The sequence below is a fragment of the Scyliorhinus torazame genome, chromosome 6 (assembly GCF_047496885.1).
Source record: "Scyliorhinus torazame isolate Kashiwa2021f chromosome 6, sScyTor2.1, whole genome shotgun sequence".
Classification (NCBI taxonomy): Eukaryota; Metazoa; Chordata; class Chondrichthyes; order Carcharhiniformes; family Scyliorhinidae; genus Scyliorhinus; species Scyliorhinus torazame.
In genome coordinates this window covers 276,966,774-276,994,390 of record NC_092712.1, presented here as the reverse complement: position 1 = coordinate 276,994,390, position 27,617 = coordinate 276,966,774, and the positions used below count along the sequence as shown (strand labels likewise).

General features: G+C 46.5%; 1 protein-coding gene across 1 annotated transcript in view; it reads left to right on the top strand.

Moving 5' to 3' along the window:
- LOC140425441 (dyslexia-associated protein KIAA0319-like) overlaps nucleotides 1–27,617 on the top strand; it is a 179,039-nt gene that overhangs the window by 126,796 nt on the left and 24,626 nt on the right. The window contains exons 11-14 of the mRNA XM_072509716.1: nucleotides 9,761–9,884; nucleotides 18,640–18,772; nucleotides 21,985–22,130; nucleotides 24,048–24,199. Of these exons, the coding sequence (XP_072365817.1) occupies nucleotides 9,761–9,884; nucleotides 18,640–18,772; nucleotides 21,985–22,130; nucleotides 24,048–24,199 (555 nt within the window). The remainder of the gene's footprint in view (nucleotides 1–9,760; nucleotides 9,885–18,639; nucleotides 18,773–21,984; nucleotides 22,131–24,047; nucleotides 24,200–27,617) is intronic.

Here is a 27,617-nt window from a genome sequence, read left to right as displayed (position 1 = left end):
CTAAGTACTCCCCTCCACTTCTTGGAACCCCTCAACGCTATCGCCAGGGGCTCAATCGCCAGTGCAAACAATAATGGGGACAGAGGGCATCCCTGCCTTGTCCCTCTATGGAGCCGAAAATATGCAGATCCCCGTCCATTCGTGACCACGCTCGCCACTGGGGCCCTATACAACAGCTGCACCCATCTAACATACCCCTCTCCAAAACCAAATCTCCTCAACACCTCCCACAAATAATCCCACTCCACTCTATCAAATGCTTTCTCGGCATCCATCGCCACTACTATCTCCGTTTCTCCCTCTGGTGGGGCCATCATCATTACCCCTAACAACCTCCGTATATTCGTGTTCAGCTGTCTCCCCTTCACAAACCCAGTTTGGTCCTCGTGGACCACCCCCGGGACACATTCCTCTATTCTCATTGCCATTACCTTGGCCAGGACCTTGGCATCTACATTTAGGAGGGAAATAGGTCTATAGGACCCGCATTGTAGCGGGTCCTTTTCCTTCTTTAAGAGAAGCGATATCGTTGCTTCAGACATAGTCGGGGGCAGTTGTCCCCTTTCCTTTGCCTCATTAAAGGTCCTCGTCAGTACCGGGGCGAGCAAGTCCACATATTTTCTATAGAATTCGACTGGGAATCCATCCGGTCCCGGGGCCTTTCCCGCCTGCATGCTCCTAATTCCTTTCACCACTTCTTCTACCTCGATCTGTGCTCCCAGTCCCACCCTTTCCTGCTCTTCCACCTTGGGAAATTCCAGCCGATCCAAGAAGCCCATCATTCTCTCCCTCCCATCCGGGGGTTGAGCTTCATATAATTTTTTATAAAATGTCTTGAACACTCCATTCACTCTCTCCGCTCCCCGCTCCATCTCTCCTTCCTCATCCCTCACTCCCCCTATTTCCCTCGCTGCTCCCCTTTTCCTCAATTGGTGTGCCAGCAACCTGCTCGCCTTCTCCCCATATTCGTACTGTACACCCTGTGCCTTCCTCCATTGTGCCTCTGCAGTGCATGTAGTCAGCAAGTCAAATTCTACATGTAGCCTTTGCCTTTCCCTGTACAGTCCCTCCTCCGGTGCTTCCGCATATTGTCTGTCCACCCTCAAAAGTTCTTGCAGCAACCGCTCCCGTTCCTTACTCTCCTGCTTCCCTTTATGTGCCCTTATTGATATCAGCTCCCCTCTAACCACCGCCTTCAACGCCTCCCAGACCACTCCCACCTAGACCTCCCCATTATCATTGAGTTCCAAGTACTTTTCAATGCACCCCCTCACCCTTAGACACACCCCCTCATCTGCCATTAGTCCCATGTCCATTCTCCAGGGTGGGCGCCCTCCTGTTTCCTCCCCTATCTCCAAGTCCACCCAGTGTGGAGCGTGATCCGAAATGGCTATAGCCGTATACTCCGTTCCCCTCACCTTCGGGATCAATGCCCTACCCAGCACAAAAAAGTCTATTCGCGAGTAGACTTTATGGACATAGGAGAAAAACGAGAACTCCTTACTCCTAGGTCTGCTAAATCTCCACGGGTCTACACCTCCCATCTGCTCCATAAAATCTTTAAGTACCTTGGCTGCTGCCGGCCTCCTTCCAGTCCTGGACTTCGACCTATCCAGCCCTGGTTCCAACACCGTATTAAAATCTCCCCCCATTATCAGCTTTCCCATCTCTAGGTCCGGAATGCGTCCTAGCATCCGCCTCATAAAATTGGCATCATCCCAGTTTGGGGCATATACGTTTACCAAAACCACCGTCTCCCCCTGTAGTTTGCCACTCACCATCACGTATCTGCCCCCGTTATCCGCCACTATAGTCTTTGCCTCGAACATTACCCGCTTCCCCACTAATATAGCCACCCCCCTGTTTTTCGCATCTAGCCCCGAATGGAACACCTGCCCCACCCATCCTTTGCGTAGCCTAACCTGGTCTATCAGTTTCAGGTGCGTTTCCTGTAACATAACCACATCTGCCTTAAGTTTCTTAAGGTGTGCGAGTACCCGTGCCCTCTTTATCGGCCCGTTCAGCCCTCTCACGTTCCACGTGATCAGCCGAGTTGGGGGGCTTCCTACCCCCCCCTTGTCGATTAGCGATCACCTTTTTCCAGCTCCTCACCCGGTTCCCACGCAGCTGTATCTCCCCCAGGCGGTGCCCCCCCGCCCATCCTCTCCCATACCAGCTCCCCCCTCTCCCCAGCAGCAGCAACCCAGTAATTCTCCCCTCCCATCCCCCCCCGCTAGATCCCCCGCTAGCATAATTACTCCCCCCATGTTGCTCCCAGAAGTCAGCAAACTCTGGCTGACCTCGGCTTCCCCCCGTGACCTCGGCTCGCACCGTGCGACGCCCCCTCCTTCCTGCTTCTCTATTCCCGCCATGATTATCATAGCGCGGGAACCAAGCCCGCGCTTCTCCCTTGGCCCCGCCCCTAATGGCCAACGCCCCATCTCCTCCACCTCCCCTCCTCCCCCCATCACCACCTGTGGGAGAGAGAAAAGTTACCACATCGCAGGATTAGTACATAAAACCCCTCTTTGCCCCCCACATTCGCCCCACCACTTTGTTCGAACGTTCTTTTTAATAACCCGCTCATTCCAGTTTTTCTTCCACAATAAAAGTCCACGCTTCATCCGCCGTCTCAAAGTAGTGGTGCCTCCCTCGATATGTGACCCACAGTCTTGCCGGTTGCAGCATTCCAAATTTTATCTTCTTTTTATGAAGCACCGCCTTGGCCCGATTAAAGCTCGCCCTCCTTCTCGCCACCTCCGCACTCCAGTCTTGATAAACGCGGATCACCGCGTTCTCCCATTTACTGCTCCGAGTTTTCTTCGCCCATCTAAGGACCATTTCTCTATCCTTAAAACGGAGGAATCTCACCACTATGGCTCTGGGAATTTCTCCTGCTCTCGGTCCTCGCGCCATCACTCGGTATGCTCCCTCCACCTCCAAGGGACCCGCCGGGGCCTCCGCTCCCATTAACGAGTGCAGCATCGTGCTCACATATGCCCCGACGTCCGCTCCCTCCACACCTTCAGGAAGACCAAGAATCCTCAGGTTGTTCCTCCTTGCGTTGTTTTCCAGTGCCTCCAACCTTTCCACACATCGTTTCTGATGTGCCTCCTGCGTCTCCGTCTTCACCACCAGGCCCTGTATATCGTCCTCATTCTCGGCTGCCTTTGCCTTCACGACCCGAAGCTCCCGCTCCTGGGTCTTTTGTTCCTCCTTTAGCCCTTCGATCGCCTGTAGTATCGGGGCCAACAGCTCTTTCTTCATTTCCTTTTTGATCTCTTCCACACAGCATTTCAAGAACTCTTGTTGTTCAGGGCCCCATGTTAAACTGCCACCTTCCGACGCCATCTTGGTTTTTGCTTGCCTTCCTTGCCGCTGTTCTAAAGGATCCACTGCAATCTGGCCACTCTCTCCTCCTTTTTCCATCCGTATCCAGGGGGGATTCCCTTCTGGTTTACCGCACAGTGTTTTTAGCCGTCAAAATTGCCGTTGGGGCTCCTATCAAGAGCCCAAAAGTCCGTTTCACAGGGAGCTGCCGAAACGTGCGACTCAGCTGGTCATCGCCGCACCCGGAAGTCCGAGCTGATGTTATTTGTGTGGACACTCGCCCTTGGCTCCTTATATAGTAGCTTTACCCAGTCCACAAATTTTGGTCCAATCCCAAACCGCTTCAGAACTGCCATCAAGTACTCCCATTCTACCCGGTCAAACGCTTTCTCGGCGTCCAATGCCGCAACCACCTCTTGCTTGCTTCCCCTCCGCCGGTGCCATAACCACGTTCAATACCCTTCTAATGTTCGAAAAGAGCTGCCTCCCTCTCACAAACCCCGACTGATCTTCACCTATCGCATCGGGTGGCACTCCTCCAGCCGACCTGCCAGTACACCAATACTTTTGCATCTACATTTAAAAGTGATATGGGCCTGTACGACCCACACTCCGTCGAATCCTTATCTTTTTTAAGCAATAGGGAAATTGATGCCTGCCCCAAAATTTGTGGTAACACCCCCTTCCCTATCGCCTCCTCAAACATCCCCACCATCAGGGGTGCCAGCTTATCCTTGAATCTTTTATAATATTCCACCGAAACCCATCCGGCCCCTCCACCTTCCCCGACTGCATCCTCCCAATCGTATCTTTTATCACCTGCTCCACTATCGCTCCTTCTAATGTAGCCCTGTCCCCCTCCCCTAACCTCGGGTACTCCAGCCCATCTAGAAATTCCGGCATCTCCCGGTCCATCCCAGGTGGCTCTGACCTGTACAACCTCTCATAGAATTTCTCAACGACCTTGTTAATCAGATCCGGAGTCACCACCAACTTCCCTACCCTGTCCGGCACCTGAACAATTTCCCTTACCGCTGCCTCCCTCCGGAGCTGACCCGCTAACATGCACCCCGCCTTCGTTCCATGCTCGTAAACTGCACCCCTTGCTCGCCTCAGTTGGCGCACCGCCTTCCTGGTAGATAGTCGGTCAAAGCTCGCCTGTAGTTCCTTCCTCTTTTCTTTTCCAACTGCGCTGGGTCCCCATCTTCTGCATACCTCCTGTCTACCTCCAACGTCTCATCTATTACCCTCTGCCGCTCCACCCTCTCCTCTTTGTCTACCCTGGCCTTAAACGAGATCACCTCACCCCTCACCACTGCCTTTAGAGCCTCCCAGACAACTGCCTTCGACACTTCACCCGTATAGTTGAAACCTACATATTCCTCAATTATTTTTTCAATTTTGCCACAGAACCCTCGGTCCCCCAACAGTCCCACATCTAATTTCCACCCCGGCTGACTGGATTGTTTTAATTCATCATACACAATCTCAGAGTCATTGTGCGCTACAGTCATAGAGCTCTACGGCCCATCGTGTCTGCACCAGTCAAAAGCAACCACCCCAAGTATTTTAATCCCATTTTCCTACACTTAGCCTTGTACGCAAGGGCGCATCTAAATACCATTTAAAATATTTTGAGGGTCGTTGCCTCCACCACCCTTTCAGGCAGTGAGTTCCAGACTCTCATCACCCTCTGGTGAAAAGGTTTCCCCTGACATCCCCCTGCCCCTTACCTATGCACCCTGTCATTTATCCCTCCATCAAGGGGAAAAGTTTCTTCCTGTTTACTCTAAGTCCGCCCCTCATAAATTTATACATTTAGGGCCAGCACTGTGGTGCAGTGGCTAGCACTGCTGCCTCATGGCGCTGAGGACCCGGGTTTGATGCCGGCCCCGGGTCACTGTCCATGTGGAGTTTGCACATTCTCCCCGTGTCTGCATGGGTCTCACCCCCACAACCCAAAAAGATGTGCAGGGTGGGTGAATTGGCCATGCTAAATTGCCCCTTAATTGGAAAAAAAGAATTCGGTACTTTACATTTAGAAAAAAAAAAAAAAAATTTTATACAACTCAAACCTGGCCCCCTTAGTGTCCCCTGCCCCAAGGAAAATAACCCAGTGTATCCAAGATAAAAGCAAATTACTGCGGATGCTGGAACCTGAAACAAAAACAGGAAACACTGGGCAATTTCAGCAGGTCTGACAGTATCTGTGGAGAGAGAAGGGAGCTAACATATCGAGTCTGGATGATTCTTTGTCAACGCGAGAGAGAACTGAAAATAGGGCCAGATTTATACTGTTGTGGGCGGCCGTGGAGCGGTGGGGCTGGTTAAAGGGCTCGTGATAGGTGGAGATTGACAAGATGTCGTGAACAGAAAGACAAAAGGAATGTAAATGGGAGTGATTAAGGCTAAGAAGGGTGTTGATAGTGGCACAAAAGGGCAACTAGAAACAGGGAACAGATGGGGAGGGGGGCAATGATAAGGGAAAAACAGATCAATAGAAGAAATGAAAATAAATTGATAGAAATAAAAATGGAGTGAAGATGGAGGAGAGAGCTCGTAGTGTGAAGTTGTTGAACTCGATGTTAAGTCTGGAAGGCTGTAACATGCCTGATCAGAAGATCCAGCCCCACTGCTCCAGCCCCCCCCCCCCCCCCCCCCACCCCCCGCACAACAGTATAAACCTGACCCTATTTCCAGTTTTGACAAAGTCATCCAGACTCGAACTGTTTGCTCCCTTACTCTCCACAGATGCTGTAAGACTTGCTGCAATTGCCCAGTACATCCAATATCTCTTCATAACTAAAACTCTCCAGCCCAGACAACATCCTGGTAAATCTCCTCTGCAACCTTTCCAGTGCTATCACATCCCTCCCATAATGTGCATTCCAGAACTGCACACAATAGTCTAGCTGTGGCCTAACCAACATTTTGTACAGTTCTAGCATAACCTCCCTGCTCTTAAACTCCAAGCCTCGGCTAATAAAGGTAAGTATACCTTATGCCTTAACCACTGTATCTACCTGGCATGTTACCTTAAGGTACCAGTGTACATGCACACCAAGATCCCTCTGATACATGGTGCTTCTTCGGGTCCTACCATTCATCATGTATTCCCTTGCCTTGTTTGTCCTGCCCAAGTGCATCACCTCACACTTATCTGGATTGAATTCCATTTGCCACTGATCAACCGATCTAACTAGCCCATCTGTGTCCTCCTGTAATCTAAGGCTACCCTCCCCTGATTTAAGAACTCAGCGACCAACTTAAATGAGTATGCCACCACCGTCACAGACTTCATCAGCAAATGTGTGGACGACTGCGTGCCAAAGAAAGCAGTACGTACGTTCCCCAACCGGAAACCATGGCTCAATCGCGAGATTGACTCCCTACTGAAGGACAGATCTGAGGCGTTCAAGTCAGACGACCCTGACCTAGGAAGACCAGGTACGACCTCCGCAAAGCCATCCGAGATACCAAGAGAGAATATCAAATCAAGCTAGAGTCACAGACAGACTCTCGGCGATTGTGGCAAGGCCTAAACAACATAATGGGCTACAAAGCGAAGCATAGCAGTATCTCTGGCAGCAGCGCACCCTTCCCCGATGAACTCAATACATTCTATGCTCGGTTCGAGCAGGTAACCAACAATCCACTGTCGAGTGCCCCAGCAGCCCAAAACTCACCCATACCCACCATCACAGCTTCCGAAGTCAGATCGGCCTTCCTGAAAGTGAACCCTCGGAAGGCGACGGGCCCGGACGGGATCCCTGGTCGTGTACTCAGAGCCTGCGCGGACCAGCTGGCAGAGGTGTTCGCAGACACCTTTAACCTGTCCCTACTCCACTCCGAGGTCCCCACCTGCTTCAAGAAGACCACCATCATACTGGTGCCAAATAAGAACCAAGCAACGTGCCTCAATGACTACCGTCCGGTGGCCCTGACGTCAGTCGTAATGAAGTGACCATGAAACGCATCACCTCCATACTCCCAGAATGCCTTGATCCACTGCAATTCGCATACCGTCGCAACCGGTCCACAGCAGATGCCCTTTCCCTGGCCCTACATCCATCCCTAGAGCATCTCGACAACAAGGACTCCTACATCAGACTCCTATTTATTGACTACAGCTCCGCCTTCAACACCATAATCCCAGCCAAGCTCATATCAAAGCTCCAAAACCTAGGACTTGGCTCCCACTCTGCAACTGGATCCTCAATTTTCTGACCAACAGACCACAATCAGTAAGAATGAACAACAACACCTCCTCCACAATAGTCCTCAATACCAGGGCCCCGCAAGGCTGCGTACTTAGCCCCCTACTCTACTCCCTGTACACACACGACTGCGTGGCAAAATTTGGTTCCAGCTCCACCTACAAGTTTGCTGACGATACAACCATAGTGGGCTGGATCTCGAATAACGACGAGTCAGAATACAGGAGGGAGATAGAGAACCTAGTGGAGTGGTGCAGCGACAACAATCTCTCCCTCAATGCCAGCAAAACGAAAGAGCTGGTCATTGACTTCAGGAAGCAAAGTACTGTACACACCCCTGTCAGCATCAACGAGGCCCAGGTGGAGATGGTTACCAGTTTCAAATTCCTAGGGGTGCACATCTCCAAAGATCTGTCGTGGTCCACCCACGTCGACGCTACCACCAGGAAAGCACAACAGCGCCTATACTTCCTCAGGAAACTAAGGAAATTCGGCATGTCCACATTAACCCTTACCAACTTTTACAGATGCACCATAGAAAGCATCCTATCTGGCTGCATCACAGCCTGGTATGGCAACTGCTCGGTCCAGACCGCAAGAAACTTCAGAGAGTCATGAACACCGCCCAGTCCATCACACAAACCTGCCTCCCATCCATTGACTCCATCTACACCTCCCGCTGCCCGGGGAAAGTGGGCAGCATAATTAAAGACCCCTCCCACCCGGCTTACTCACTCCTTCAACTTCTTCCATCGGGCAGGAGATACAAAAGTCTGAGAACATGCACAAACAGACTCAAAAACAGCTTCTTCCCCGCTGTTTCCAAACCCCTAAATGACCCTCTTATGGACTGACTTCATTAACACTACATCCTGTATGCTTCATCCGATGCCAGTGCTTATGTAGTTACATTGTACACCTTGTGTTGCCCTATTATGTATTTTCTTTTATTCCCTTTTCTTCTCATGTACTTAATGATCTGTTGAGCTGTTCGCAGGAAAATATTTTTCACTGTACCTCGGTACACGTGACAATAAACAAATCCAATCCAATCCAATCCTGTATTTACCACCCCACCAATTTTTCATTGGACGTATTTTGCTTAATATTGCCTTGCTCTTTACATAGATGCAGTAGAATAGAAGTTGAAAGCCGTTTGTGATTTTATTAAGAATCCACATCTAACCCTGCTGCCTTAATCTTACCGCCTAGCTCTGCATCTTCATCCTTTTCAAATGTTTACCCCTTTTTACCTTAAAATATGAAATGGTCTCTGCTCCAGTTACTTCCTGTGGCAAAGAATTTTGTGTTCAACTTTATCCCAACCTCCTTTTCTCACCCTCTTGTGATAATTTTAAATTGATGATTCCTTGCCACTGATCCCACAATCAGAGGCAGTAGTCCTTCACTATTCACAATGTCAAAACCCTTTATAATTTTCCAAACCTCTATTAACCTTCCACAAGTTCTTCTTGGCCCAGTAGTCCCAGCATCTCCAGTCTTTCCTCATAATTCTCAATATCGGTCTCCATGTTGTGAAAAGGACGTTGAGGAACAGGAAAAAGTGCAAAAAAAAGATCCGCTAGGATGATATCAGAACAGAGAGGGTACAGCTATCAAGAAAAGACTGAGAAGTGACCTGATTGGAGGTCTTTGTAATTATGGAAGGTTCGATAGGGTAGACATAGGAAAGATGTTTGTGTTTGTGGGGAAGTCCAAAGCTACGTGCCATTAATATAAAATGGTCACTAATAAATCAGTAAAGAACCTAGAAGAAAGTTCTTAATTCATAGTGGTTTGAATGCAAAACGTGCCCCGCATGGAATGGTTGAGTCATGTAGAAAATGTGCATTAAGATAAGCTAGACATGTACTTGAGGGAGAAAAGAAAAGAAGGATATTTGATAAAATAAAGTGGGAGATACTTGTATGGAGCATAAAGGCACAGTACAGTTTGGCTGAATATCCTATTATTGTGCTATAGAAATTCAGTGCTATTGTATATAATTTCCCAGTGTCCTACTGAATCTACTTGTACATTTACCACAATGGGGGCCATAAAACTGCACACTATGCATTTAATTGTGATCTAACTAAAGCTGTGCACAAATTTATTGTTACTCTTGTGACTTCGTTTTCAGTATTAGTTTAGCAGAGCAGCTTTACTTGTTGCCTTATTAAACTGGGATTGTAAATTGCAATTCTTTTGTCCAGGGTGTGCGGACACCTCACCTCCAGTTGTCTGCAATGCAGGAAGGGGATTACACATTCCAACTGACGGTGACGGACTCTGCTGGGCAGCAGTCCTCAACTGAGGTTATAGTCATTGTACAACCTGGTGAGTATCGAACAGAAAACTACCTGACTCTCGGCTGATGGTGCTCATTGAAAGGCAGCCTTACCCCAGTAATCTGGAACCAAATCTGTTGAGAAATGTTTTATTTTGTGTTGCGTTCTTGGCCCTTTGAAGAATTCTGCCAGTTAATGCCCTAAAGTGTTGCCGCTGGTGTGTGATGAATGTAATAAATGTTATATTTTATAGTTTTATTTGCAGAAATGTTATTAAAACCTGGGCTAAGATGCATACAGACAGTTTTTCTGCTAAAGTTGTGATTAAGGGGTCATAAAAATGAGGTTAACATTGATTTTGCAGATGAAGTGTTCTGCTAATGGAATATTGTTTACGGTTAAAGGACAACCGGGGTGAAGATAATTTGAGAGGTATTGTGTTTGGTCCTGTCTAAACAGGTCATAGGCCATCTTGTGGAATGTGATACAAAATACTTTGGGTACAGATGTTGTAATTAAGGGGAGTGTAATGATATGTATAATCTAAGGAGAGTAAAGGGTTAACAAGATGATCGTGTATATCAACATTAGATGGCATCACTAAATTGTCTTCTAAAAGGCTGCGTCTCTAAGCATTCTGGGAGAAGCTGATGGAGAAGGATAGTGTGAGGTTGAGTTAGAGTGTTTAGAGTGTTGGTTGTATTGGAGAGACATAATAGATTACTGTAACATAGATTCAATAATATTATTTTGTTAGCTATTATTCAATAGAGTGTGCAAACCATTTAAAGCAAGTGGCTGGATTAGCACAGTGGGCTAAACAGCTGGCTTGTAATGCAGAACAAGGTCAGCATCGCGGGTTCAATTCCTGTACCGGCCTCCCCGAACTGGCGCCAGAATGTGGCGACCAAGGGCTTTTCACAGTAACTTCATTCAAGCCTACTTGTGACAAAAAGAGATTATTATTATTAGTGTAAAATAAACTAGCTTTGTTTTAAATACATAGCTTAATATTCTTTGTAAACACTGCAACATTTGGCTATCTTGGAGAACAATACAAGGAACATTACAGGGAGGAGCCAGGTCTGTCTAAAATGTTAGTTCTTCCTAGGATTTTAATCTGAACAGAATTATTTCAGTTTTGGTCCTGGAAAGTGTTCTCTCCAAAGAGTCTGCACAGTGAAGAACAAGTAGAAACCTGGTTGTTAACTTTATTCATGAGTTGTATTTGGACTATATTGGTTTGCTTAATTAGAATACAGAGACAGGTTTAGGAGGTAAGTTAAGAACTATTGTAACTTAACTGTAAAGCTATTTCTTTGTTGTTAATGTAGTTCCCATGGGGGCTGGTTTAGCACTGGGCTAAATAGCTGGCTTTTAAAGCAGACCAAGGCAGGCCAGCAGTGTGCGTTCAATTCCCGTAACAGTCTCCCCGAACAGGCGCCGGACTGTGGCGACTAGGGGCTTTTCATTTGAAGCCTACTTGTGACAAGAAGCGATTTTCATTTCATTTCATTCTGTGTTTAAATTAAAGTTTGTTTTAATGTAAACATATCTATGGGTCAGTGTTATCACTTCTGTGGTGCAAATAGTACAGAAGCAAAAGTGTTTGGCAATAGCCATAAATTACACCATTATCTCCAGGCTTTTCCCCAGGGTAGAGGGGTCAATTACTAGGGGGCATAGGTTTAAGGGGCGAGGGGCAAGGTTTAGAGGAGATGTACGAGGCAAGTTTTTTACACAGAGAGTAGTGGACGCCTGGAACTCGCTGACAGAGGAGGTGGTGGAAGCAGGGACGATAGTGACATTTAAGGGGCATCTTGACAAATACATGAATAGGATGGGAATAGAGGGATACGGACCCAGGAAGTGTAGAAGATTTTAGTTTAGTCGGGCAGCATGGTCGGCTCGGGCTTGGAGGGCCGAAGGGCCTGTTCCTGTGCTGTACATTTCTTTGTTCTTTGTATCTCCCCACTTGCAAAAACATGCTCAAAAATTACAAGTGCCCACTTTTTTACTTTCGGCAATGACTGGGAAGTGGTTTGGCCACTGAAGTAGGTGGAGTCCTGGCACATTCCATAATACAAATAAAACATACGAACTCTGAAACAAAAGCAGAAAATGCTGGAAATACGTGGGTCTGGCAGCATCTGTGGAGAGAGAAACCGAGTAATTGGGAGGAATTTTGTAGCCGCACTGTGGTAGGGGCAGGGCCGGAAAGTATGGTGAGACATTCAGCACTCCATTGACTTCAGCGGGCCTGGAAGGTCCCACCGTTAGGAGAGACCGGAAAGTTCTGCCCAATATTTCGGGTCAATGACCTTTCATCAGAACTGGAAGAAGTTAGAAATGTAACAGGTTTTGAGCAATTGAAAGGTGGGAGGATGGGACAAAGGACAAAATTGGAGGCCTGTGATAGTGTGGAGGGTAGGGGAGATTAAATGACAAAGGTTTAATGGTGCAAGGACAAAGGCAATGGTAACGGGACAAATAAAGAAACAAAAGATGCCTGAAGAGGAGGTGTGAATAGCAGGATACTGTGTAGCTGCAAAGAAATGGAGATTGGTGAGAAACAAGAGGGCAGAGAAACAAACCAGGGGGGAACAAAAAACCCAAAACAAAATGGGGGAAAAGGTTACGATCTAAAATTGTTCAAGTCCATTTTGAGTCCAGTAGACTAGTGCCCACTCAAATAATGAGGTACTGTTCTTCATGCTTGCAGTGAGCTTCAGTGAAACACCGTAGCAGTCCAAAGGCAAGGTCAGAGTGGGAGGAAAGTGTTCAACTAAACTAACATGCAACAAAAAGCTCAGGGTAACACCTACAATCTGAATGGAGGCATTCTGTAAAACGGTGACTCAGTTGGTCTCCATGTAGAGGAGGCCACATTGTGAGCAGATAATACATTTATACTGAAATGACAAGAGTACAAGGAAATCACTTCTTCACCTGTAAGGGAAATTGGGTCATAGAACGCTGAGAAGAGAATAGGTAAAAGAGAAGGTGTTGCATCTCCTATCCTTGCATGGAAAGGTGCTGTAGGAAAACAAGGGATTATTGGGAGTGGACCAGGATATACTGAAAGAAACATTCCCTTCAGAATACTAAAAGTGGAGGAAAGAGGATGTGTTTAGTGTTGGGATCACTTTGGAGGTGGCTAAAATGGCGGAGGACAATCCATTGATTATGGAGGCTGGTGGGATGGGAGATGAGGACAGGGAAGCTGGTTCTCGAAGGAGTGGAAGGGGTGAGAGAAAACGTGCATGAACTAAAACAATTCAAATTTTGACAGCATTCTGGTTTTGCAAATTTAAGCTATTCACAGAATACATTTCAGGCATAACTCTGTTATACATGTTGGTCATTAAATTCCACTTGTATCTGTCCTGTGTGTTGTATACCAAATAATTGGACCTACCAGCTGTCAAAGATGAATGTAAAATATAAAGATGTGACAGACTTATTGCTTAAATCTTTTTCCCAGCGCTCTTACAAATTCATTGCTACCTCAACTTCCTCTTCTGTATCCATCCACTCACTGACAACCCTGTGGCTATTAACCTACTAAATGGTCCCTGGCTTCTGCCAGTATCATTCTTCATGCCAGAAAATCAATGATCATCATTCACTTCTACAATGTTTCCAGTATAGTCCACAACTGTGCTTCCTCAAGTCAGAAGACCGTAAACTGGAGTGCACCTTATGTTTCAGTGGTAGCGCTCTTGCCCCTGCATCAGAATGTCAGGAGTTCAAGCACCACTTGAAAAAAGGACATTGTGTTTAGTTTATGATGGATAATACTTGAGTGCAGTACTGAGGGGACGCTGCACTATCAGAGGTGCCATCCATCTACTGGATAAGATGTTAAGCCAAGGCTTCTCAAGTAGATGTAAAAGAAGAAACCAAGGCATTTTTGATGGAAAGCAGAGCAGTGATCAATAGTTATTGCTCAACCATCATTATTATGCTATGGGCAAAGTGGCATCAAGTTCGTTTTCACTGCAAAAGTAATCACACTTCTAAAATATTTATTGATTGTGATCAGCTTTGGGACATTTGAAGATGTGAAATGAAAAGTGCTGTATAAATGCAAGTACTTTCCTTTTATCTGATCTTCCATTGCCATGTTTTTGTAATGTAGTCTACATTTGTTGTTTTGCCCTTGGATTCATGGTAAATCTTGTTGATGTTTTGTACCACCTTCCAGAAATTGTCTGAAAACTGGTGCAGAGCTGCTAATGAAAAGTGACAATGTTAAACTTCAATCCACCAGGGTGGGGGGGTTGGGGGTGGGGGGTCATGTGGGAGTGGCTGGGCTTTTACGAGCTCTGGCTCTGCTTGTCTTTTAATCCTTTATTTTATTCCAGCGCACATTTCATCATTGTCTTTATTTTGGGGACCTAGGTCTTGCACTATGTCCCTGGATGATTCTCATTTGGGGCCTAGGTTGTGGATCACTTGGGTGTCAGGGCAGCAGCGTGGTGGAACTGAAGGTGCTTCGTTTGTTGGTATCCTCCTGAAGAGGTTTGATGATCCTATCGTGGCTTTGGCCTTTTCGAGCAACATAGATGGTGTTATTATTCTGCAATTCTTCAGTAATCCTGGCTGTTACTCCTTATGATTATGTTGTCGATTATTTGTTGTTGTCGTTTCTCCTGCGAGGGGTGAACACGAGGGCGAGAGCTGTCTGTTATTCTGTTCTAACAAAAGCCATGAGTGGGTCATGTGAAATGTGGTCTGTGCATAGTTTACTCTTTTTTATTATGTGCTGTAATCCTTGTGGTTATGGGAAGGGAGTGCTTTTTGAACACATCCAATCTTGTTTATAATGAAGATGAGTAGAGCCACGGCAGGGCAATGGGTGGTTAATTGATGAGGAGTTTAGTGGTAGGGTTAGTAAGTCCTCACTGAGATTGAGGATAGCCCCCCAGTTCGATCTAATTGTATTGGGTCTTCATTTAGTTTTTCGTTATTTTGAATTTCAGAATCGGTGCTTGTCTCCTTCGACAGATAATGAATCCTGGGGTTCCTTCTGACTTTTCCTTAAAGTTGGAATGCTTTTTGGGGTCAAAGCGCTCTTAGAATAAGAGGAATGGAATAGCGCCGCATGCTGAGGTGGGCTTGGCAGATTTGTTGAAAAGAGACTATTTGCCATGCCTCTGCCTTGTTGGAGCCCTTACCTCACGTGGGGGTAGGTTTGATGGTGGAGTGAGGCAACCTTGTCCAAGTGGTCTTATATGGTGGTTTCCTGAGTGTCCTCCTCATTGTGGTTGGATTTTCCATATGGAAATAATATTTGTGTCTCTGTTGAGGCAGCACTGTTGCTTCCCTTAATATCCTTCTTGTGATAGTGTGCAGTGCGGGGCGGTGGGTTTCTGTGTTCTTCCCTTCTCTTTATCTGGGTGAGCAGTGACCTGTTATAAATTCTGGTCCAGTGGTCTATGGCAGGCCCCCTTACAGTACTGGGGAGGAGGACTCTCCCTACCAAGAGCGCACAATTCATAGAATAGAATCATAGAATCCCGACAGTGCAGGAGGAGGCCATTTGTCCCATTGAGTCTGCACCAATGCTTTGAAAGATTATGCTACCTAGACCCCCCCCCCCCCCCCCCCCCCCGCTACTCCGCAACCCCACCTGACCTGCACATCTTTGGACTGTGGGAAGAAACCAGAGCACCCGGAGGAAACCCACACAGATATGAGGAGAACATGCAAACTCCACACAGTCAGCGAAGGCCGGAATTGAACCCATGTCCCTGGTGCTATGAAGCAGCAATACTAATTAGTGTGCCACCGTGCCATCTTATTATTGGGTGCCTTTATGATTCTTTCTTCGGCGATGAGGTCTCCCCAGCTAGGCCTGGTGTAATTCTTTTTCAGTGTAAATGGGAGTGGTGCACTGCCCTGGATGTGGTTGGGTGGGGTGCAGGATCGACTGGGGTATAGGGTTTGGGGTGTTTATCATAGATTATCCTAGAATTTACAGTGCAGAAGGAGGCCATTCGACCCACCGAGTCTGCACCGGCTCTTGGAAAGAGCACCTGACCCAAGGTCAACACCCCCACCCTATCCCCATAACCCAGTAACCCCACCCAACACTAAGGGCAATTTTGGACACTAAGGGCAATTTATCATGGCCAATCCACCTAACCTGCACATCTTTGGACTGTGGGAGGAAACCGGAGCACCCGGAGGAAACCCACGCAGACACGGGGAGGATGTGCAGACTCCGCACAGACAGTGACACAAGCCGGAATCGAACCTGGGACCCTGGAGCTGTGAAGCAATTGTGCTATCCACAATGCTACCATGCTGCCTGTGTTCTGTGATCTGGAGATACTGTAACTAGGGGCTGGTTTAGCACAGTGGGCTAAACAGCTGGCTTGTGATGCAGAACAAGGCCAGCAGTGTGGGTTCAATTCCCGTTCCGGCCTCTCCAAACAGGTGCCGGAATGTGGCGACTAGGGGCTTTTCACAGTAACTTCATTAAAGCCTACTTGTGACAAAAAGCGATTATTATTATTATTATTATTATTATTATTATTATTGTGTGTCAGAATGTGCTGGGCTAGGCCAGGTCCGGTGTTGTGGTTGGTATCCTGCTGCCCCTTGGAGCTTGGGATATCCCTTGTCAAAGGAATGAATTAGGGACATCTTGAGAGGCTCGGATTTGCAGCTTCTATTCACGGGGACCTGCGGTTGAGCCGTGCCATGTATTCTGGTTGATATCCTGTTGCTCTCCTAATGGTCGGGCTGTTTTCTTGTTTGAATGAACAGCTTGTTCTCTTTTTCATTAATGGCTGATGGACGTGTGCTGGGGGAATATGGACCATGATGGGGTCTTGATCCTTTGCTATTCTGTGATCCACTCCTGGTAATTCTAGTTTTCTTTTTTATTTTTCTTGGGAGGTTTTGATGGCACTGATCATAATCCGAATATGTTGCTGCTGGTCCTCTCTGTATAAATGTATGGAATAATGTTGGTTCTGTGCTGGGCCTGAAACTGGGGTTATGTTGTGTTGTGTGATATATAATGAAAACCCTTTTAGAACTGGGGTTCTCGTGTATTTTCGTTGTATGTTTCCTATTTTTCTTTGAGGTGGACATGAACAATCCATGATTGGTCCCTGCATGGGTGCAGGTAGGTCTGGTATCCGAGGAGAGGAGGTTTTGGTGTGTATAGGAATTCTTGTTTTACCTTCTTCTAATAATGCTCGATTGTCTGGTTGATTGGAGGTGTCAAAAATACAACTTTATTGCTAATTATTCACCTTAATACACTCGCATACGAACTAAATAAAAACTTAGAAACAAACCATCAAATAATACATGAGGGGGTCAGATACATGGCAAGAAAAGCATCAAACATAAAAATAAAAATAAATCACTTTAAAATAAACAAATAGGATGATTCAAGAATTCAGGAAGGCAGAATTTCAAGATCGAGATCTCGGCCACAAGGCCATAAGGGAATCCTTATTTATGGTCTAATCCCTCATTTACTCTGATTGGTCTCTAATTCTCAGCTGAGACCTGATTTTATCAAATAGATGTCTGTTACTTAGGGGATGATTTATTAATCGAACATTGGGCATTACTTACGATTGACTAGTGTCCATCAAAGTTAATTCAGTGTCTATGTGCGCAGCCATAGACCTTGCTGTAACTAATTAGTTGATACATTCTCATTGCTAAATGCATTGAAATACAATAGTCTATTCATTATATGAAACATTCGCTGAAACAATGTCTAAGTTTCCACAGACAAGCCAGTAGAGTTCAATAGTTGATTCATTAGTAATAATAATCTTTAATGCCACAAGTAGGCTTACATTAACACTGCAATGAAGTTACTGTGAAAAGCCCCTAGTTACCACATTCCAGCGCCTGTTCGGGTACACAGAGGGAGAATTCAGAATGTGCAAATTACCTAACAGCACGTCTTTCGGTCTTGTGCGAGGACACCGGAGCACCGGAGGAAACCCACACAGACACACGGAGAACGTGCAGACTCTCCACAGATAGTGACCAAAGCCGGGAATTGAGCTTGGGACCCTGGCTCTGTGAAGCAACAGTGCTAACCACTGTGTTACCGTGCTGCCCATTATCTGAAACAATGACTGTATTTTAACAGTCGAGGTATTTTAAATAATTTCAATCTTTAGCTATGCATTCAATTCGCACCTAAACTATGAATAAATCAATACTCTATCAGTGTGTCATTGGTGTCTCTGGCACTGCTGGCGTTGGGGGGAGATAAATATTGGTGAGCGCCTGAACATAACATGAAAAATCTATCCTGAACTCTTGTGGCAATTGCAAGCGATTGCTACGTGGGAAGGTGTGCACCATTATACCATGTTTTCATGGCCTTATCCTGTTTCTCCCTTGTTCTCTGGTAGGACTTATAGAGGCATCAAGTTGTATCGAGCTGGTTATACTGCTGTTCTCCTGTCCCACTCTGTATTCATGTTTGCTGAGCCTCTTTGTTTGCCTGCTGTACTGTATCATTCTGGTTTTGTTGCATTGTCAAAATGTAAAACCGTAATAAACATACTTTAAAAAAAACCTACAATCCACTGTATTTCTTCACACTGTAATGTTAAAACCCATTGAGCAGAAAGCATATTCAATTCATGAACAACATTTTTAATCGCATGCATGAATTCTACCCACTTTCAGACAACTGTGCATGCTGTGTGCGGGATAGTTTTCGCTCTTTGTAAGACCTTTTCCTCTATTTTGTACAGTAAGTACAATAATGGGTCCTTTGGAATTGATTGCATTGCTACTCTTTTCTCCAGAGAAAAACAGCCCCCCAGTAGCAATCGTGGGCCCTGACAAAGAATTAATCAGCCCAGTAGAAAGTACTACTTTGGATGGAGAAGGGAGTACTGATGACCAGGGTATTGTATCATATCGCTGGGAGAAGATCAGGTAACTGATGTCTGTGCTGTTTCGTGCGATGGTGTTTCTATCCTGCCTTTCATAGTTGTGACAAAAATGATAATTTTTAGAATCCAGATCCATCGAAAAACTGAGAATTAGGCCAATCGACAGATTGATGATACACATTGGTTTGGGAACGACCAAATTCTTGAATTGATACTGAAACTGCAGAGATCTGGAAACATAAATACTGCTCGAGTTCCTCACATTACTTCCTTGTTTATTTATTGTTTTTAAAACATTTTTATTTAACCAAAGATACAGGGCTGGATTCTCAGATTTTGAGACTATGTCCCCACGCCGACAGAGAAAATGGCTTAAAACGGCCACCGATCCTCCATTTGGGCAGGGGCTAGCAGGCCAGCAGCGTAGAGCAACCGGCTCTAGCTGCCGATACAGCCCGGAGAATTGCTGGCTCCATGGCCGTGCATGCGCACGGTGGCAGCCTATAGCGGCCGCGCTGTGCTACATGCAGTGGCCACTCGTGGCCCCAGCCTGCAAAATAGTCCCCCCCCCTTTGGCCGGCTTGCGTGCCCCAGACCGCCCCAGCCCCTGATAATGTCCCCCCCCCCCGCCCGTGGATCGGCCTCCCCCCGACTGTTAGACTGAGTCCGCAGCCGCCACGCCGAGTTCCTGACAGATGAGGCGACACGTGACCGATGCCGTCGGGAACTCGGCCGGTCGGGGGCGGAGCATCAGGGGGTGGGCCTCAGGCAATGTCCTGAGACCGTCAATACGTCACACGGTGTACTCTCCGAGTATGCCGCTTTGGAGGGGGCGGAGCATCGCGAAAGCAGCGCCTCCCCTGATTTGGTCGGGAACTGTGATTCGGCGACCAGAGAATCCAGCCCATAGAATCTCTATGGCACAAGAGGAGGCCACTCAGCCCCTTAAGTCCACACCAGCTTCTGTAGAGCATCAGTCCCATTTCCTCAGTCTAGCCCCACAAGTTTATTCCCCTCAAATTCCCATCAAATTTACTTATGAATTTGTGATGGCTCAAGTCAATACACTGGGGACTTTCAATAACAACAAAAGGGGGTTTATTAACAACAGACAAAGGCACAGAGTAATGACAGTCGGGTCTTAGCTCTCCTGCCCCAGGGTCCACACTCTAGCCCCTGCTCCCAGGGCCCCACACTGCTCTAGCCCCTGCTCCCAGGGCCCCACACTGCTCTAGCCCCTGCTCCCAGGGCCCCACAGTGCTCTAGCCCCTGCTCCCAGGGCCCCACACTGCTCTAGCCCCTGCTCCCAGGACCCCACACTGCTCTAGCCCCTGCTCCCAGGACCCCACACTGCTCTAGCCCCTGCTCCCAGGACCCCACACTGCTCTAGCCCCTGCTCCCAGGGCCCCACATTTTCTCTCTCTTGGTTGGAGTTTGCATGCTCCCGTGTGATTAGTCCTGAGCTGGTCACGTGAACCATGTAGCCTTAAAGGGGCCGCACTACCACAGAAATCATTAACTTTCTCTGCTTCCACCAACCTCTTCATTTGAGCCTTTCCTCACTCTGTTACAGTTGAGGCCTAGTACACGGGAGCTCCATGTCCGTGCAATTCTGGTCCCCTCATTGTCGAAAGGATGTGGAAGCGTTGGAAAGGGTGCAGAGGAGATTTACCAGAATGTTGCCTGGTATGGAGGGAAGATCTTATGAGGAAAGGCTGAGGGACTTGAGGCTGTTTTCGTTAGAGAGAAGAAGGTTAAGAGGTGACTTAATTGAGGCATACAAGATGATCAGAGGATTGGATAGGGTGGACAGTGAGAGCCTTTTTCCTCGGATGGTGATGTCTAGCACGAGGGGACATAGCTTTAAATTGAGGGGACATAGATATAGGACAGATGTCAGAGGTAGGTTCTTTACTCAGAGAGTAGTAAGGGCGTGGAATGCCCTGCCTGCAACAGTCGTGGACTCGCCAACACTAAGGGCATTCAAATGGTCATTGGATAGACATATGGACGATAAGGGAATAGTTAGATGGGCTTTAGAGTGGTTTCGCAGGTCAGCGCAACATCAAGGGCCGAAGGGCCTGTACTGCGCTGTAATGTTCTATGTCTTGGAATAGCTACCAATGGAACTCTCTTAAACGTGAAGCCCTCGGAGATAGAGTGTCTTGCAGCACTGAAGCCACCCATTCCCATTCAGGCCATTGGGCCTGCACTGCCTCTTTGAAGCAGCTCTCCAATTAGCCGCATTGCCCTGCTCTTTCGATGTGGCACTACAAATTCTCCCCTTTCAATTATACTTCTAATTTTATTTTGAAAAGTTTTATTGAATCTGTATTCATCGCCCTTTCAGACAGTGCATTCCAGGTCGCTTGCTGGATTTTGAAAAAATCCTCTTGCCCGGGTTCCTTGCCAATGAACTTAAAAACCTTTTGTTTTTCGATTACCAAACCTCCTTATTCCTCCTGAATTATTTCACCCTTTATAATTTCGAACACCTCTTGCTGAGGAATGTCCTGTGGTTGTGCCTTTACCCTTTTCTGCTATTAAGAACAATTCCAGTTTCTCTCGCCTCTACACATAACTCAAGTACCTCATCACTGTTGCAATGCTGGTGTGGGTATATCTCCAAGGCTCCACATTATTTTCAGAACTTAATATAATTTTAACTGCATTTTAAATTAAAAGTCGCATTTTAAAAACTAATTACTGTATATTAAAATTGCAATCGTAGCATACAAACACGGCCCATTACAATAATTGCACAGTTTAGCAGAGCTAAGCTGGAGATTTCCTTGGAGTCTGTCCGTTTGGTTACTATCAGTCGCAGCTACAGCTCAATGGTAGAATCCTTGTCGGAAAATTCCAATTTTTGAAGTCCCACTTCCGAGATTTGAGCACACTCCAAGTGATGCACTGAGTGCATATTGCTGCACTATTGGAGGTGCCATCTTTGAGATGTGATATTAAACCAAAGCCCTGCTTACCCCCTCTCTGGTGGATGTAAACAGTCCCAACCAACTGCTTTGCAAAGAGACGGGGAGTTCCCTCTGTTTCCTTGTCACCATTTATCCCTCACACCCTGGAAAACAAATGATCTGATCGGTATCACATTGCTGTTTGTGTGAGCTTGCTGTGTGCAAATCGGTTGCCACATTTCCTTCAATACTACAGATAACTACACCTTCGTCTGCAAACTGCTTTGGCATGTCCTGTGGTTGTGACAGGTACTATATAAATGTAAATTCTTGCTTTCAGTGGTCCTGATGTGAAAATTGAGGATAATGATAAGGCCGTGGCCACAGTGATGGGGCTTCAGGTTGGGACGTATCAGTTCAGGCTGACTGTCACTGACCAGCAGGATCTAAGCAACTCGAAGACCGTAGCAGTTACCATCAAAGAAGGTCAGTAAAATGTATCAACATTCCAGCTGTAGCAAACTGCATATCCATTGCAATATTCAAGTGTTCTAACCAAGTGTGGATTTTTTTGTTTAACTCTCATTCCTCTTCTGCTGTGGGTGTTTTTACGGTAACTGCCAGGTAAATGTTTCACACACAGGAGAAAATAACACCAGTATATCAGCAGCTGAGGAATGTCCAGGCCAGAGTTTTCTTGCAATGAGCTGCAGATGATTTTTGAACAGGATTGCCATTATGACGTCCTGATGCTCATCAGTGTTGCTGCTGTGATGTGTCCTAAGAACGTAATTAATAGAAGCAGCAGAATGATATTCAGCTCCCTCGAGCCTACTCCGCCATTTAATAAGATCAAGGCTGATGTGAACTTGGAACTCAATCCACTTTGCTGCCTGTTCCCCAATAACCCTTGACTTCCCTATAGTTCAAGAATTTGCCCATCTTAGCCTTGAATATATTCAATGAGTCAACCTCCACTACTCTCTCGGGTAAAGAATTCCAAAGATACTGACCCTCTGAGGGAAGGAATTCATCCTCATCTAGGTCTGAAATGGCCGACCCCTTTATTCTGAAATCATATTCCCTAGTTTTAGATTCCCCCACAAAGGGAAACAAACTCTCAGCGTCCATTCTGTCAGGCTGCCTCAGAATCTGATCACCTCTCATTCTTCTAAACTCGAATGAGTGAGTACAGGCCCGATCTACTCACCCTTTCCTCCTAACACAACCCTTTCATAGAACATACAGTGCAGAAGGAGGCCATTCGGCCCATCAAGTCTGCACCGACCCATATTAAACCCTCACTTCCACCCTATCCCTGTAACCCAATAACCCCTCCTAACCTTTTTGAACACTAAGGGCAATTTAGCATGGCCAATCCACCTAACCTTGCACGTCTTTGAACTGTGGGAGGAAACCGGAGCACTCGGAGGAAACCCACGCAGACACGGGGAGAACGTGCAGACTCCTCACAGACAGTGACCCAGCGGGGAATCAAAACTGTGTCCCTGGCGCTGTGAAGCCACAGTGCTGTCCACTTGTGCTAGCGTGCTGCCCAAATCGTGGGAATCAACCTTGTGTACCTTCCCAGAGCTGCCTCCAATGCAAGTCCCTCCCCCAATCTTAAATAAGGATGCCAAATCTGCACACACTATTCTAGCAGTGGTCTCACCGAAGCCGTGTACTGTTGTAGCAAGAGTGCTCTCTTAACTCACTGTAAAGAACAACAGGAGAGGATATAAACTGAATAAAACAACCCATTGGGATGAGTCATGTTAAATGGAAATAACATTTAACTTAAGCCATTTTAAAGGATGCATTCACATAATTGTGAAAAGCAGCTTGAACTTCATTCTCTTCTCAGCTCCTAAGTATTGCATATTTTGTGTTTTATAAGGTTAAATGAACTGCCACATATTGGACATTATACACGGTATGTAAGGGTATTTGAAATCATAGCTTTCCATGAGAAACCTGTGTTTCTAAATGAGACTCTCAGCCTTGCTGCTGTCGGTCACTGTTTGGTAATAACTCTCACCCTATTTCTCTGCTGTCATGCCCCACATTCACATAACTAACTTCCTGATGATCAACGGAAGACTCAGTGACATTTTACTGATGAACTTGGCTATTATTTAATTCCCTGAGGTTGATTCTCTGGTGGTATAGTAAGCACGGAAATCATTACCTGGAGTGCTGGGGAATGAGTTTCGGATGCCTGTGGTATCGGACTCTCGGATCACCTCTGGGTGCCTTCACCCACAGTGTTTAGAAGTCTTTTTATACCAGTTTTGTTCTCAAAAGCTTAATTTATTAATCAAGCAATTCTTAAATTCGGAACTGTTCACTTAAATGATGATCTAATGATGGTGAAGACTGATGATTTTTGAATATGTTTTTAAGAAACCAATAATCGTCCCGTAGCCAGTGCTGGAGGTAACCATTTTCTGACATTGCCCAATAACTCCATCACCCTTGATGGCTCCAACTCGACTGATGACCAAGGCATTGTATCTTACCTTTGGACGAAAGCTGGACAGAGTCCTGCTGCAGGTGTGAGTATCAAATTTTCACTTCTTCAGTCACTTTGAACAGCTGTTTATCTTCACCCAGTCTTTAACCTTTATTTTTTTATCCTTGGACTGCTCTCTGTAATTAAAATTTTGAAGTGAAGAAAATAATGGTAAGTTTTATTAAAAATATTGGCAGTGCCAAAGTACCCGGTAGCGGGAGTGCGAGGGGAACACCCTGCCCAGAGCCCGACCAGGCCTCCGGTGACCTGGGAGACCCCCCCAGGTGCCATTACACCTGGTCCACATTTGAAATGAAAAATGAAAATGAAATGAAAATCGCTTATTGTCACAAGTAGGCTTCAAATGAAGTTACTGTGAAAAGCCCCTAGTCGCCACATTCTGGCGCCTGTTCGGGGAGGCTGTTATGGGAATTGAACCCTGCTGCTGGCCTGCTTTCAAAGCCAGCGATTTAGCCCTGTGCTAAACAGCCCCTAACCATCCACACATTTGTGTGGATCAGTATTAAATGGCACCATGGCGAAGTCTCCCAGGCACCGGCATTTGTTCCCAGGCCTCAGAAGCATCAGGCACCAACATATTGAAAGTGAGCCTAACTGTTCACGTAAATATGTAAATCTGGATCTCGCACTCGCTGGGCGAGACCCAGATCATGACCTCTCGTGGGATATAGCGCGAGGCGTTCTAAGCTTTGCAAATCTCACGAGAGGCCTCCATGAGATTTAACAACCTTGCCACTTGTGGAAAAGTATGAGCTGCCCCGGAGAAATTTCTTTATATATATGCAGGTGAGAGCGTTCACGAAACAACTGGTGAGGGACTTTCCGCTGCTCCCGACACAAGGGATCCAGGACAGGGTACTTTCGGGGGTGTGGGTCGGGGAGGGCAAAGTGTCAGAGATATACCGGGAGATGAGAGAAGAGGGGGAGGAGTTGGTGGGCGAACTGAAGGGAAAATGGGAAGAAGAGCTCGGGGAGGAGATTGAGGAGGGTTGTGGGCTGATGCCCTAAGCAGGGTAAATTCCTCTTCCTCGTGTGCCAGGCTTAGCCTGATCCAATTTAAGGTGCTGCATAGAGCACACATAACGGGAGCAAGGTTGAGCAGGTTCTTCGGAGTGGAGGACAAGTGTGGGAGGTGCGGGGGAAGCCCGGCGAACCACACACATATGTTTTGGTTGTGCCCGGCACTGGAGGGGTATTGGAGGGGAGTGACGGAAGTGATCTCGAAGGTGGTGAAGGTCCGGGTCAAGCCAGGCTGGGGGTTAGCTATATTTGGAGTTGCGGATGAGCCGGGAGTGCAGGAGGCGAAAGAGGCCGATGTCGTGGCCTTTGCGTCCCTAGTAGCCCGGCGTAGGATTTTACTCATGTGGAAGGAAGCGAAACCCCCCGGACTGGAGGCCTGGATAAACGATATGGCGGGGTTCATAAAACTGGAGCAGAAGAAGTTTGCGCTGAGAGGATCGGCTCAAGGGTTCACCAGGCGGTGGCAACCGTTCCTCGACTACCTAGCGGAACGTTAGAGGGAAGATGGATGACCAGCAGCAGCAACCCGGGGGGGGGGGGTAAATTGTTTGGGTTTTTGGAGGGGGAGAGGGGGCGGGGGGGGACTATTACTTTGTGTTATTTGGTTAGTTTACCATGTTAGTTACACAATGTTATATTGCAGTTATCATGTTACTTTTATTTTTATTTCTTTGATTTGTAAGGGAAAAAATTGTGTTTGAAAACTTTAATAAAATATATTTAAAAAAAAAAATACCTTGCCACATATCCGAGTTGGACGTGAGGAGGCTATTCAATTGCGCCCATAGGATATGAAAGTTGCTGATGACAGCGCTAAGATCTACGAATTTGAGGCTGTGGTTCTACCTGATCAGCTCAAAGAGGCAGGTGATCAATATCGCAGTTGCCCATTAGAGAAGGAAATGCATCCTTACAATCACTGTCCTTGAAATATCCTGGTCTGCTCACCATCAAGCATCTCGCACTCATACTGTCATCATTTCAATAGATAAGGATTGGTACCGAGTAACTGCTTGGTCTGCTTTGGTCCTGATCGAGCTGATGCAAGTTTGGGGTTGTGGTTTGGCTATTTGATGCAAACCCAATCTCCAACCTCAAACCGTGGTGTCCTTGCACAGATTCACTTGTTGAAGTATGCTTTTGTTTTAGCTTGTTGCTTTTCCATTCCCTCTACGTTTGCTCTGACATTCTCGCTGGATGGTTAAGAGTGGTCAGAGGCAGGCAAAAGTTACAATGTATCAAGTTCATCCAGTGTCTTTCTGGATAGAGAGTGTGTGGTGCATCGAGAAAATTGGATAGGAACAAACTGTTCAAATGTTTTCCCATCGGACATGCCAGCTCTCAGAAGGTTCTTGATCATTCCGTTGAATTGTTCGGCACCACCATTCAATTTGTGCTCCATTGCGATACCAGATGGTGGTGAATCCCATGAACTGACTGGAAACAAACTGCGCTCCATTATTTGATAGTCTGTGGAAAACTCCACTTTGTAAACAACTTGTCTAAAATATATTGTAGGGATTTCCAGCCATTTGCTAAGTAGATCATGAACAACAAACAAAACATTGATTCCTAGGGGCTGGACGCACCTCTCCAAAAATATCTACTTGGAGTTCTTTCCATGTTTTAAAATTTAAAAAAAAATCTAGAGTACCCAATTCTTTTTCCAATTAAGGGGCAATTTAGCATGTTTTAATAAAAAGATATGGCCAATTCACTTATGCTGCACATTTTTTGGGGTTGTGGGGGTGAGACCCACACAGACACGGGGAGAATGTGCAAAGTCCACATGGACAGTGACCCGGGGCCGAACCCGCATCCTCGGCGCCGAAAGGCAGCAGTGCTAACCACTGCGCCGCCGTGCTGCCCCCTACCATGGGTTTGTTGACCACTGAGTTAGTTGTAGAGGTGTAGGACCCAGTTCAACAAATTTGTCATTGAGTGTACAAGCTACACAGTTTCTAATGAACTCTTCTATACAGCGATCTATTACTGGCCATCAGACTTTTTCACAGGATCATTGTTTCATCTCAACACCTGGATGTCCTGCATGGGCAAGATACAATATAGGTTGCCATAGCACTTTTCAGAGAACTGTTTTAGTTCTGCATACAGTACATTGTCAGCAATACAAGCTCATTGCATAATGTGCAGTATGGTACCAGTTTTTCCTCTATTTTGCAAGGGCATGTGGTTTCTGGGCACTGCTTTACTTTCTGCAGTGTCCTGTCTGTTGTTGATTCTGCCTTTAAATGCTCTTGCAAAACAAAATTCACATTTGTGTGTGAAATCAGTGATTACACAGTCTTCAATGTCATAAGTCACTTTGCTATCACTACCGCTGTCTGAGATATTAATATGGCTAAGCATCCCAGCTACTTTGTGGCCTGAACCCTCGAGATACTCGCCCTCAATGCTGT